The sequence below is a fragment of the Larus michahellis genome, chromosome 5 (assembly GCF_964199755.1).
Source record: "Larus michahellis chromosome 5, bLarMic1.1, whole genome shotgun sequence".
In the NCBI taxonomy this organism is placed as follows: domain Eukaryota; kingdom Metazoa; phylum Chordata; class Aves; order Charadriiformes; family Laridae; genus Larus; species Larus michahellis.
The window spans coordinates 81781240-81795856 of NC_133900.1; the positions used below are offsets into that span (position 1 = coordinate 81781240).

The 14617-nt window shown below is 39.2% G+C and overlaps 1 protein-coding gene across 1 annotated transcript in view; it reads right to left on the reverse strand.

Moving 5' to 3' along the window:
* WWC2 (WW and C2 domain containing 2) overlaps positions 1–14617 on the reverse strand; it is a 107309-nt gene that overhangs the window by 17388 nt on the left and 75304 nt on the right. The window contains exons 10-16 of the mRNA XM_074588360.1: positions 14129–14218; positions 12164–12777; positions 8443–8566; positions 5823–5903; positions 5653–5739; positions 2398–2590; positions 605–769 (exon numbers count right to left, since the gene is read on the reverse strand). Coding sequence (XP_074444461.1) covers positions 605–769; positions 2398–2590; positions 5653–5739; positions 5823–5903; positions 8443–8566; positions 12164–12777; positions 14129–14218 — 1354 coding nt within the window. The remainder of the gene's footprint in view (positions 1–604; positions 770–2397; positions 2591–5652; positions 5740–5822; positions 5904–8442; positions 8567–12163; positions 12778–14128; positions 14219–14617) is intronic.

A 14617-nucleotide genomic window follows, 5' to 3' on the forward strand; every position in this document is an offset into this window, starting at 1 on the left:
ATCAAAAATAGATTGTTTGTAAAACGATAATGCAATCAGATATGCTCCTGTCATCCTTTAATGTCTTGTCTCTCTCTCCCTCTCATACTTGTAATATCCCTAGGTAAAAAAAGGTTGTTCTTAAAAGTTACAGTTTTAAATATAGTTCTCAAGGAGGTATTAAAGCAGAAAAGCTTATTTAACCAGAAGAACTAGTATGTTTTGCATAAACAGCATTTTCTGTGCAATGGCTTTAAGTATGCAAATTCCAATAATTAAACAAATAGCAATTTTTAATGTGTGCATGTGAAAATCAATGGTAAACTTAAGGAAGCTCTTCAATAACATTCTTTTTAAAATGAAACACAGCTGAAGTGTTTCAAATTGGAGTACAATTTGGTATCCCAGTAAGAAGCATAAGCCCTATCCACACTTGCTATCGAGTCTGAAGCCCCCACAGGACCTACTCACACACGCTCTACAGACCAAAGCACCCACAAGAGAACAGGGCCTTGCACCTTCAGCGGAGGACAACTCACGTATTCAAGCAACCACAATAAAACACCACAATTAGAGTCCGTGGCTTTTCCCTTGCCATTACAGTAATAGCCAACACATTGCTCACCAAGTCCAATGAGTCTGATGACTGTTTGCTTAACAGAAACGTGGATTCTTCATTTTGTTCCTTGGGTTTTTTGCCAGGAATTTGCTTGCAAGGCAACAGGTTGTACCACAGAGCACAAGCCTCATCGGAAAATGATAAATCTGCCAGACTGATCTGAGTCCCAGCCTGCACAAAATACGAAAGGGGAAGAAAAATATTTACTTTTTTTTTTTTCCTGCAAGACAGATGAAAATAAGTTCTACAGGATTTATCACATAGAATAGGCAGCACAAATTTGACATGAATCTTAATTCCCTTTTTAACTGTACAATTTTCTATCTCCCTCCACTTCTAGTTAAAATGAACAAATAGAAGTACTTATTGTCCATTCTGCCATCTTTTTCTTTAAGTCTGCGGAATTTCTCCCCACGTGCACAGACACAAACCCCGCTATATCACTGGAATGCACACGTCTGCTTTCTGTTGCATTCAGTAATGAAAAACCGCGTCAATGAAACCTGCAGCATCAACTCATGGAACATCAAGTTTCAGTCAATTTTTCAGTTGTTCCACCACAAAAATTATCAATACGGCAAACAATAACGGATGACCTTGTTTGCTCTAACCAGTGAAGAAGCAGATAAAAAGATTGTAAAAAAGATTAAGAAACCCTTTCATCTGGACAAGCACTGACACCCGCTGAGTTGGCAACTCTGGGAAAAGTTAGGAAATACTCGTGTTTGGGCTGTGCCTTGGAGATGAAAATCCTCCAAATCATCTGCACAGCGATTGGGCTGCACACCCAGCTCTTGCCAAGACTCTGGTCACGTTGCCCAGGGCTTTCTGCCACGGGTGATACTCCCAACACTTTCTTCTCATCTTGTGATTAACCTTTATGTCTTTGGTGGTTGGGGTTTTGTTTTTGTTTTTTTTCTGTTGGGTTTTTTCTTCATCTTTGCATCCTGCATCTGTTGCATTTCTGTTCTGCAGCCCTTCCCTTACCTGAGAGGAAACCTCTGACATACTGAAAAAGGCCAACAAACTCCCCAGGAATTAAGTTAAATGCTACACCTTTGAAAGCGAGAGGCTGATCCCAGTGGTCTGGGCTGATGAACCCCACCAGATTCCAGCATCTCTTCAGCGTGTTGTAACTAAAAATCTCGTCCAGACTCACGCTGAAAAACTAAACTGAGTTCTACCAGACCGTGCAAAAGCAATTTGAAAGTAAATGAAGCATCACTAATTAGGTGATGACAACAATTAACAACAAAATTTAGAAAGTGCCAGTTTCCAACAGGCTCGTCTATGAATGTCATGCCTTTTTATTATTTCTACAGATCATAAAGACTAAAAAGGTGGACATCATACAATCTACAACAATGTGCAAAAACGTCATTTAGTTTGTTCTTTGTGACGAGTTGTGATAATGAGGGTTTGCTTTTCTTTTGGACATATGTTGCTCTTATTCAGCTTTTCCTTTAAAAAAATGTAGTGTTAGAGTAATGTTGCAATGAAGCTTATGGTTTTTTTTTAATGTATAAAACTGCAAAGATGGAATATTAATCTGTAATTAAAGGGTTAAGGCAACGCAGTGTTGGAATTATCAAAACAGCTCCTAAAACTTCCATCCAGGATGAGATTCTGTACCAGGAAATTCAGAGAAAGGTAGTATTTTAAGTACCATAGCAACAACCAAGTTATGCTTCAGTTTGTCTCCAAGGGCTGTGGAATTTTAGCAGCCTTGACCATCAAAATAAGAAGGGACACTATAAACAAACGCGTGCCAAAAATAAGCCAGAAATAAAACTGCATACCAAGCATTCTTCCCGACGACTTCTACCCACAGCACAAACATCTACTCTCAGCGTCTTCTGTAGCAGCGTTACTTGGGAAATGGCTATTCTGAATATCTCGTTGAATAAAATGGTTTCCATGGCAGGATGAACTTTTGTGCGGAACAGACAGCTGATATCCGTTGAGGATGGAAGTACTGCTACTCTAATATACCTGCCAGAAACAAAACAAAATCTTTACCTGTATTTAAACCAGCATTTGCTGGTGACGCGCGACAGAAGTTGACCCCATCGACTGCAGAGCAAGAAAAATGAAACAGCAACAAATCAAGAGGTGGAACGGAAAAAGAGGTGAAAGAGAGGAGAGAGAAACTCCTCCTGCCCCTTGCACAAACATTTCCCAAAAAAGGAATTTTTGTGCCTGGGAAGGTAGTAGAGCAAGAGAGGTAGCTATTTCTGTCTCTATCCAAATTTATCCTCTGGTTTAGTACTGTGAACACTGAGGATCATGTCACAGATGGGAGGAAACATGATCTTCATGTTAATTTTTAAAAAAAATGAGAAAAATTTAGGTGGATGTAAAAATTAAACTCTTAGAACACTGTGTGCAGCACTGAAAAGCAGTGACATCTTTTAAAGAAAGAAACAAAAGAAAAACTCCAAAGAAACCAGAAAACTAAGAAAAACGAGGACAAAAATAGCTAGGCCCATAACTGCTTAAGATCAATTCATAATATATTAAGCAAGACTTAGAAGAATGCATCCTGCAAGGCTAAACTTAAGTACAGGGAATAACTCAAAGTTGTTACGCAGATGCATTTTTTTATAGACCAAATATGAATGGCTGCGACGTGGATAAAGGTACTATTTGCTAACCTGCAGCTCTTGCTTTAGTAGAAGCTTGATAGAGTAAAGACATTCCTAATGCAATTTGTACACGTTATTTACCTATCGCACAGCTTCTCACAGACATGCATGAGCACAGTAATTGTTTTATGTCTTTTCTGTGTCGATGCATTAGCCTATTTCTGCTATTTGCTTTAAATATAATTGACATTGTAGAATAGAATGCAATGAAGCTAGCTAAAGCAAGAAGAAAAAGTGAGCCAAAGAAAATTATTCTGGAAAACACCTGTTGTCCCCAGATTTACAGTACTATTGCTATATTTTCTGGTAATTACTTCATATATACTGTTGTTATTATTATTAAAAACTTAAGTTTTACATTAATTAAATGAAAAGAAGTTAGGTCTGTGAGAAATTTGAGTTTGGGCATAGCCTTTATTCCCTGATGATGCCAAGGTTCTTGGGATAAAAGTTAAGATCTAAGTTGTTTGGTTCCGATGTATAGCTTGGATAACAGGTATCCAGCATTTTGACAACCCAATCCCCAAATTAAGCGGTAGCATAATGTAATCCCAGTAAAACAGCCATTTTATTAGATTAAGCAATTCGAAAACATCTAGGAAAGAGGCAGGAACAGAAGATAAAGTATATTAAAAGTATGTTTAAAAAGGTGGTTCATTTCTTTTTGTTAGCCAATGTATTGGCGTCAGATCAGAATGAGGGGTAAACAGAGAAGGAAAAGATAAACTGCTCACTGGCTCTGTTTTACAGGAGTGCTTATTTCATTTTAATTTAAAAAGTTAAAAAGTCAACTAATGCCTCAGATTTTGCTGTGACAAACCTATGAGTTCTCAACTGATGAAAAAATGATCCTGACGCAATTAATAAGTACTCGTCTGGCTCTACCTGCCATAAAAGTGAACAGCTTTTACAAACGGTGTGGAAACAGGTATCAGTAAAGACTTCATGTCAAATCTATTCCTCTGCGTGTAAAGGTTCAATAAAGTACTAGTCTATCTAATTTCATGTTCTAGAAAATACAGTTATAACACAGCATCATCTTCCAGACCCAATTTTTATCATCGTTCATATCTGTACAGTATATAAATATATGCACACAACGGCAAGTGACAGAAAAAAATGCTATTTGCAAGGTCCTTCCTTTACTCTGTCCTTTCTTCCTCCTTGTTTTGGGTAGCTTTAGTTTTATTAAATCGTTTTAGCGGCAGCAGGTCTGGACTTCTGCACTGAAGATGCCTGGCTACTAATTACAACTGCATATTTTAATTCCTAAAATATTGCCAGCTATGACCTAACTTTATCTTACTGAATGTATTGTTGACATTCTTTCTATATTCTTTATTATCTACTTTTCCTCTCAACTGTGTCAATTTATTCTTCTATAGTTTTTCTATATTCTTGTGCTAAATGCTAGTGGACTTGGAAGGTCAGCAGGGGAAAGACGGGGGTCAGAGAAGGAAGGACAGCAGCAGACAGCCATTTGTTATTAAAAACAGACAAAAACAAACAGAAAAATGGAAGCAGCACCCAGGCCTGTATCCCTGTACATCCCTTCCATATTCAGTGGCTTCCTACTGATCTGCCAATCAAATTCAAGGTGATGGGGGACAGGGGGAAGGGAACCACTGAGGAAACCAAATTTTCCAAGGCTTGATTATGTTCTACTCTAATCTTACTGAGCTTCTCCCAGTTTAAGATAGTTTTCCAGTCTGTAAAAAACTCGCTGAAGTTCAAGTGTCCCCAAGGAGCCAAGGCAAGCTGTACTTATTTGTACGGACGAGAGTTTTGGATTAGAATCTCAGCGGTAACATTTTCTTATTCAGGCACTTTTGTTCTTTTCCCACATACCGTTTCCACTGTAATTACTTTTAGACTTTTCCTGTCCAATTCAACACAGCAACTAATTCTTAACAGACCTCCAAGCTCCAGCTGGATCTCAGTGTAGCTGTGCTCGTCCACTTGCCATATATCAAATTGCCCCCTACCTTTAAAAGCTCACTTAAAAGACACATACTATTTTAACATAATTTTACAGCAAAATGCCACATAAATGTAAAAAGACAACATTCTGAGCTGAAAGAACAGCAAAGTATCAAAGCAATGTTTTTAGTAACTACAGAATAGCTGCTCTGCACTCACAAAGCTACAGAATGTTTAAAAACACTAAATGAAGCATCATTTAAAAAAATCCTTTTTGTTCCACTTCAGTGGAACGTGCAAATTTCCTGATAACTTCTTTTTCTCGCAGCATTGCTGGAATATGGAAAAGCTAAGTACGACTACAGTTTGAAAAGCTCTATACATATTTTAGTGCTGTTAAGCAGTAAATCAATCCGTTCCTTTGGAGAATTTGTACAATTTGTTATTATATGCTCATATTTCAACACTACTGCTCTGTGATTGACTTACACTTTAGCGCCGAGGGGGACAGAGAATGCTGGAAGATTTCTGAGCCGTACTATGATTATCACAAAACTTGAATTGCCGTGGTCGTATCTGTTAAAGAAAGGACAACATGAAGGAAGTTTACTATTCGCATTTATGTATGAACAGAAATATTCCCTTTGCTGGTCACTTACCTGAGTCCTATTTGTACCTGGGCAGCCTCTAGAGTTGCTGCATCATCTTCACTATACACAATGTCCTCGGCTTCATTTGGTCTAGGGCAGACAGGCAAATGCTCAAATTTAGGAAAGTTATAGTTTGCTTTCAGGCACGCATACACAGAACGTATATCCATTCTCCTAAACAGGCTGATTTAATTACAGTGTGCACCCCAAATGAGAATTTCAGAGCCTACACAACGGCAATGCCTCTTTTAGAGACCGTCGCTGCCTGAACAGTTTGTCAACCCCAGTAACGAGCTGGAAAGGCCTCAGGCTGATTACTGAAGCAGGACAGACTAACAGGCAAGAGAGAAACTCATGACATTTTCCTATACATACTTAGTATTTCTTTACCTCCCTGAATACAAAATTAGAAATTAAAATTTCTAACAAACATCAGACCACGCATAAACTAGGTATGAAATACTGCTTTGCAGAATATTTGAGAAGCAGCAGCTCTGTAAAATAAAGAGGCTTCTGTGCAAACAAGAAGCATCTTTCCTCCGAGTCTGTTTTCAGAAGCATTCAAGGAACCAAAGGGCCCCAAGTCTTGCAGCTGAAAAGCAACTCTAGCGTTGAATGGAATTATAGAGAATCCATGTGGCAAAATAATTTCCAGTCATTTTCCGGGAGGTCTGAGTGAAGATGTGGTATTAACGCATTTCATTGATTTTTAAAACTAGACTGGTGGGATCAATAAACAAGATCAAGATAGGAAATGTCAAGAAGGAAATGTGGAGAATGACACAGACATCCCACGCCTCATCAAGCCATGACAGCATTATTTTGAGGCTCTGCATTTAGAGGTTTCTTTTTTACTGTTCATTTCCTGACTGATGGCTAATTTGATAGGGTGTATTTATCTCCTCCCCTGCCTTAAATTCCTCAATACAAAGGACTGGTCTATACGGTAGAAATCAATCACTGAACTGTAACTTCAGGAGCATGCTGGCAAATTGTAAGTTATTCCACACACCGTGTTCATAAAGACGCTTCTACTAAACATAAGCAACTCACAACTCACACAGAGACACTCATTACCTCTTCACTATTTCCTGCTCAGCAAGAATTAAGAGTCTCCACACCTGGAGCTATCAGGGAATAACTAGTGTCTGTAAATCTCAGCTTGCACAAACGGCAATAGTTTCCTTTTGTACACAGACTTGGGGGATGCAACTGTCGTCTTGTGTCTTTTCATGAGCAAAGACAGGAAGACGACAGGAACTTGTTCTGTTTTCCATCTACCCCGCCACTCGCAGCCACTGGAGAGGGCAGCTAAAGACTTGCTCCACAGAACATCCACGGCTTTTGGTCCAGTGCCTGTTCATTTCTATTCACTGGGCTTATAGCTAGAGCAGAGGATAAGTTTTGATCACAGCAGCTCAGAACGGAAACAATATCAAAAGACAACAATGGTTATTGAACCAAGACACACACTCACAGCCACTCACTCAAGCGAAGGCTGAGTTTTTAATAGATGGGAGTTTATTTCAGCCTGAGAAAGTTGCATTAGGTCTAACTGAAGACATGGAGCAAACTAATACCAACATTCAGAGTTCAGGGTGAAATATGGGTCCCTGAGCTAAGATGAGGTTGAATGACCATTATAACACTTTGGAGAAATTCCTTTTGTATTTCAGCTTTTTTATTTGGCCTCATCTATTTTATTACCTTTTAATTTGTGAAAAACTTGACAAGTAGAAATAATTTTATCAGAGGCCAATAAAACCCATTATGATACCATAATGCACCTTTTCCTGTCCTAATAGAAAAGCATTTGGCCTGGCAATAGAAGCCACACATCTACGTCTTTGTAAGCATCCTGCTAAAACATCTCTCCAAATAGCCAAAAGAACATAAAGTTCTTAAATGTGAAGAACTTGCCACAACTGAGGTGGAAAATAAAAATTTTAGTTTCTCTCACAGCTTGCAATAGTCTTCTGTTATGCAGTCTGAAGTTCATTGTTCCACTGCCAGAAAATAGACAATGCTATATGAACTAGTATGATTAATTCTGTAGAAATAATTATTTCCACAGAATTAATTCTGTAGAAAAAGTAGCAACAGCAAATACATTTATTGTATCCTGTGAAGCACGAATATTAAACGCTAACCTGGATTATTTTTATACCAACATTACAACTGAGGATTTTCTTCTCTTTCCCATATCATCTTTTTTTAAAAAGAAAATACTCAAGCAAAATGCTGTGTGATCTTAAGATTGCATCTAAACAAAACAAGAAGTAACAAGAGTCACTCTGAGCAGAGTCAATGCAGCCCCATGGCAGAACCTGTTTAGTTTAAATACAGCTTTTTTCCTAGGAAAACTTCTAGCAAGAAAAAAACCCCAGATTAGAAGGTAGCATATTAATGCTACTCAGCCAAATTATGCAAGCACTGTAATACAAATCTGTTAGCTTAAAAAAGCAATCAAACTTCACTGTTTGGCAAATGTGCCTTCCTTTCAATATGAAAGGACAAAATATTTATAAAAAAGGCAAGACGGATAAACTGCTTATGCTGGTATTATATAACTGCTTATAGATATATTTAAATTTTTGGTGGAAAGACTTGCAGCATTTCTCAAACCTACTGTTTCACAGAAGCTTCATATACACCACTGTCTCCAGCTACAGACTCATCGGACACGGCAGCAGATACACAAGCTGTTTTCTCCTCAAGCAGGTGAGTAGCCGTTCTGCGCGGTAAGTCAACGCCTACAAAAAGAAAGAAGAATGAAAATTAATCCAACAGATTAATAGTCAGAAAGAGAGAAGCGCATAGCTTAAAAAGTTGTCAAGTTGAAAGCGGTGACCCTGAACTGAGTATCACAGAGTAGTTTTGTTCCACGTCATTAAACATTCCGAGACTGTACTGCTGTTACCACATATTCTGGCTAGGGATATAACCAAACTGATGAACTTGAAAATGTACAGCTATTATTCCTTCCCGGAGATACAGGCTCCTACCATCACCCTTATCTGTTGAGCTAGTTATTATCCTTCATTATCTTCATTATTAACCCTCATTATCCTGATCTTTAAACCTGTATTTGCAGTGTTCACATTCTGCAGTGTAGTAACACTTCGGCTACCCGCGAAGTGATTGCCGACTGTTTATTAAATATTCAGAAGTCAGACAGACGCCCTCTTCCCAGTGATAAAACTGCTAGAAATGAAAAATCCCCTCTGGCTTACTATCACCAAAAACTTTTTATGCTACAGTTCTCTTTACTATCAACTACTACTTAGCTTTAATCTTCCACTCGCATTCATACGCTAGTGTCACGCGGTGAAGCAGCAGCATTGCGGAAAGCCACGTTCTGCAGCACAGTGAGTTGAGGCCCTATGCGGTACTTCCATCTGCCAAGGGGTGAGGGCATTGGTTATGCATTATCGTCCCCACCTGAATCATGACTTTACATCTTGTTAAGATGTTTAAAATGTAAGGCTTCGGATTAGATGATTGATCGCTGCATTTGTGCTTTTATTTATGGCAGTAGGAATGCTTTTTCCTTGATGATGAAGTGCTCTTTCCCTTCCCCCTCACCACGTGAGGGGTGAAGGTGATGACATGATTTATTGATTACCCTTAGGAATTACCACAGCAGCCTGAATTGACTTTGACAATGACAGAGACTGACTGTGGAAGAACCACATGATATTCCAACTTGGTTTCTGACAGCAGGGACATGTGCAGAGGAGCAAATATCTGTATGGTTCACCTGTACGGCAAAGTCAGAGACGGAGAAGCAGGTGAGAGCTGCATCTAAAGAGCCAAGGCAGAGTATTACATGAAAATACCAGCTCTACTGTCTCCAGGTATGTTTATCTACCTCCAAGTTAATTCAGATTTGATTAACCTCCAAGGTTAATTCAGATTTGTAGTCTTGTAAAACTTAAGTGCGTGGGCTGAAATTTTCCATGCAGGTTTTAAGCCTCCGGTTGAGTTTGTTGAAAACCTTCCCATTCAGCATCGCGGCAGTCCCAGGAATGAAGCTGGAGCAGAAACACTCAACCAAGCCCAGGTCTGTGTCTCACTGCTGATGTACTGAAGCCTCACCACAAGGCCCATTTTACTGTGGACACGAGGTACTGCAGCATAATTAATTAATATCTGCCTTTTCAAAATCTGAGTGCTTGTTTTGGCAGTCTTAATACAGACTCAAAGATAATTTGTATCATATATATGGCCCTACACAAGGAAGTGTCAGTATGAAGAATCACAGGATGGATTTATATTTTAAAATTATAACTACTTACAGACTTAAAAGACTCCCTGACACTATCCAGAATAGCAGGTCCTCAAATAAGCTCAAAAATGTTAGACAACAACATGATCCTTCTGAAAATAACGATCTAAAGAAATAAATTTTTAAAAATAGTTCTGATTCCTCATAGCCCTATGCGTTCCCAAATTCCAAACCATCTTAAATCCAGTTCTCAGCCTACATGAGTTGCAGGTGGATCACAAAGACAGACAGACTGAAAGTTGTTGTTAATTTGGGAAGGATATTAAGAAATATGGGCAGAAAAATTAATTTTTTTTTTTCCATCTTTTATATATGGCTCTAAAGCAAAAACAAAAAAAAAAGCTCTAAAGCAAAATAACGACTCTGTTCCACTATACTGAAAAGACGAAGGACAAAATTACCCCCTTCCCCCCCAGTCCCTTTCCATGTATTTCTACTTTGCATTTCACAGGTTCAGACCATTAGGACATCAGTCCGTTTCTTTTTTTCTTTCTGCACAGTTGAACAGAGTCCCCCCTGCCTCCCAGTATACCATACATTTTTTTTCTGGTCAATATCGAAATTACTACAGTATCACACTAAACTAATCTAATTAGCCAACAGAAGTTACAAAAATTCCTTTATATATTTATTTGTTTACAAATATACGTGTGTATATATATATAAAAAAATAAATAAAAGCAAATTTCTCATTAAAATATATGTCTGTATCATTATGTCCAGGTACTTTTACTAAAAACTAGCAAACTCCAAGCACAAGGGTGCAAGCTTAGCAACAAATCTGGGCAATGCACTCTGCACTCTCTGGAGCTAGGCTGTATTTATTCTTATTCTAAGAGACCCGGATTCCTTAGTTAGCTGCTTTGCTACCAACTCAGGCTGAGAAACGCGGAGCTGGGTACAGTAGGTGCTGATCCAGTCTCAAATAGGCTCAGCACTAATGGAAATCAGGCTCCCTCACATCTTCCTTGGAAAACCAGAGCCCTTGCGTAACATGAACACACAAATGGTTTGCAACACACTTGAAGACAATGACACAGAATGACACTAGAAAAAGTCAATAAATGTGCAGAGAAAGCACAACATGCTGTCAGCCCCAACAAAAGGCAGCAAAGTCAATGCTCTAAAAGTGAGGACAAGCCATCAGTTCTTGACAGCTGGGATTTTTGAAGTTCTGACACTGCCAAAGGCTTTGACAATATAAGACGACTAAATATGTTGCATGGCTTTTACTGCAAATGAGAAGTGAAATTCATTACACTTAATTCAGCCACCTCAAAGTCAGCTAGTTACTAAGGATACCTTGATAACTCACAGGGTCATTCATCCCATCTTCCTTACAGGGATGTATGTTTTAGGATGAGATGACCCATCCTTTTGGAAGTTTGCAGGGGAAGCTAGACTAGCTCAGGAGCTCTGTTCTAACTCGGATGGATAAGAAGCTGAAAGCTACGAAATCCATGTTAAAAATGGGGAGAAATCACTGTAACTTACATGGCATGTGGTCACTTGTCTTTCCCAACTCACATAAAAAATGAATTGCAGCTCTTTCAGTGACAGCGGGTTCAAATAACTAGATATACACACACACATAAAAATTCCAACTCTTAACTCCAGAAATCTCTTTTCCTAAGGATGTCAGTTTGTAACTTATTTTACAGTGAGAAACAAAGTACCTGATTTCAAGTTCCCAAAAACCAGCAAAGGGTATTTTCGCTCTATCCCCATACATTCCTGACAACACCTAGGAACACCATCCATCCGTGTCTTCAAGATCCAGCTTTAGGTTTTTCTGTTCATTTTTCATGACAGAGTCTGCAATACAAGAACTTTCCTTCTGAGATAGCTACTGAAAAATGTAAATGGAATCGGGGTGATCACAGCTCTCTGCACCCAAAACTAGAAGTTTCTGCTCCCTCAGAACGACTGACTGCCCACCAGGGCAAATGCACGCCCATCAAGATACTCTTCAATTACGCGAGGTACTTCCCCATTCAAGAGCCAGCTGTTAGTGCAAAATTTTCATGTAACACATACATTTGACATTATATTTTTTTATTACCTGAACTTCCTTCATGTAGAGAAGGCAGAGGCTGCCTAATGCCTTCATTAAGATCTTTATCATCTGGAGGAATCCGAGATCCTGCTCTGGCCTCAGAGTCCAATAACATTTGGTTCTCACAGAGACTAATGCCTGCAAAATCACCCGAAAGGTCGCAGTCTTCAAAGTCCGCAGTGAGGTGATGCAGAGGGGAATTTTGAGCCGACCCTGAAAACGCAGCTTCTAAAACCAAAGGGGAGCCTGGGGGGGACAAGGAGGACAGCGACGATCTGGAAGAAAGCGATGTCACAGATTTGGGAGGTTCAGTCAATTTGGGGTGGTCTGCAGCTGAAGGAGAGTCCCTGTAACCCAGTCTCCCATGGGAACCGACCACTTCATTTTCATGAATAGTGGTGATAGGCCCCGAAGGAATGTAACTACTTTTTTCTTGCAATATGAAGTCAAGTTTATACTGATAGTCCAAATCTGTTATTTGATCGCCTTGGTTGTAGTAGAGATCCGTGGAGCTGAGCGAGTTTAGCGACCCTCTGCTCGACGTGTTCAGAGATCCCCGGCTGGATGCCAGAGATCCCAAACTGCTCCCTGAAGACACAGATAACGTACTAGCCGAGAGGCTGCAAAGAAAGCACAAACACGCTGATGTTACTGAACTAGACCAGCACAAAACGGTACAAGGAGAGATAAGATTGACGGGAGCCACGCTATAACTATTTACAACTGAATGCTGCTTGGGGCATTATGTTTTTTAAGCAGCCATACTTGGCTCAGATCAGCATGCCCAACCTGCACATCATCACGGCCTAAACACTGAAGAGACCTTTACTGAACAAAGCTATCGACTTTAAAAATTTTGCCGCTGGATTAGAAAACTGCCTTTAGCAGGATAGAAAGACCCACAAGTCCCAACAAACAAGAGCACAAAAATAAGAAGTTATTTAAAGATGCGGTTCATGGGATCTGGCTCAGATGTCCGAAATGGCTAAGCCAGCCTGGATCCCAGGAGTAGGATGGCATGACTGATTGTGAGAGGGCCTTTACAGAACGCTTAAAAACATTTTTCCTCTTAAAGCCTCATTTTGATTTTTAAGAGAATTGGTAAACGTTAATGCAGTGCCTCATTGGCGTGTCCCACCGCGATATGCGTGGAGTTTGACCAAATTCAGGATTTTCTAAATAAACATAACGGACATTTCTAAATAAATATAATAAAACATTTCTAAGTAAACATAACTGGTTTGGTAGTCCAGGGTACAGTCCAGAAGTGAGAGAAACTCTTCCCTAGGACCAGTTACATGTATCATTAAATATGAGAACTCCCATCAGGACGATGAGTCTGAGTTCACAGTCGCTGTAACTGATTACTTTTTTGTTATCACTATGAATTTCATAAACCCAGAGTCAGATTTTGAATCAATGACAGTCAGGAAAAAATATCCTGCTGAGGGTACTTCTCTGTCGACAGCAAGCATAAGATAGTGTGGAAGAATAAAACTAGAATCAACTATTCCCAGAAGTATTTACGTGCATACATGTACCCATTGAGCCTCTCCGGTTACTACACAGAATAAAGGCTACAGTTCTAATAGTTCTAATTTTAGACAGAAGTCTGAGAAACCATTTGGTCTCCTCAATGACAGAATTTTGAAGATATGACCAATCAGAGAATTCCAGATTTATTTATTTACTTACACAGAAGCAAAATAATGTCTCCCTGCTTAATTACAGAAGCTGCACAAAAAAATCCATTCAATCCAGTCTCGAGTGCTTACTGAAATTATAAAAGTACACCAGGTTTGTGTGGTGGCAAAATGCTTGAAGCTATTAGACTTGCATTTTCTTACTTAAACATTAAACAAATTTTGTTCAGCTTCCAGCTAAGAGAAAAACCTATGAATGAAGCTTAGACAGCAAGGTTCAGTAGTCTGTTGCTGAAAACAGGCGTTCCATCATGCAGTACAACCTCACCTCCTAAGTTGTGAATGCAAATAAGTAGTTAACTTTGTAGTTTCTTCAAGTTTCTGTACCAACTCTTTTCTTCTCTCCTCCAATTTCAATCTGGAAATAGAGGAACGGGTAAGTATAGGAAAGCATTACAAAATAAGCCAGAGACTAAAATACTTTAAAAATAAGACAGAAACAAAGCGAAGATCCCTCATATTTTAATCTGGTTGGCAACTACTAAAATCCAAGAGACTGTGTTAACGCTCTGTCCTACCGTAAAACCCTAACCACTTCAGCAGAGTGACTTTACCTGCAGAACAGCAGAATACTAAGCACGGTAACAAACCTACGGAGCGTACGAGCAAGCAGAATGTTGGTACATTCACACTGTACCGAGGGGAACATGCACCCAGTAAAAGAGTAACAGATGAGCACTGGGAAAACAGCTGCAACTTCAGGACAATAAGATCTGCACTAATACAGTTTTTAAAAAAGCCATGCTGTAGACTGGCT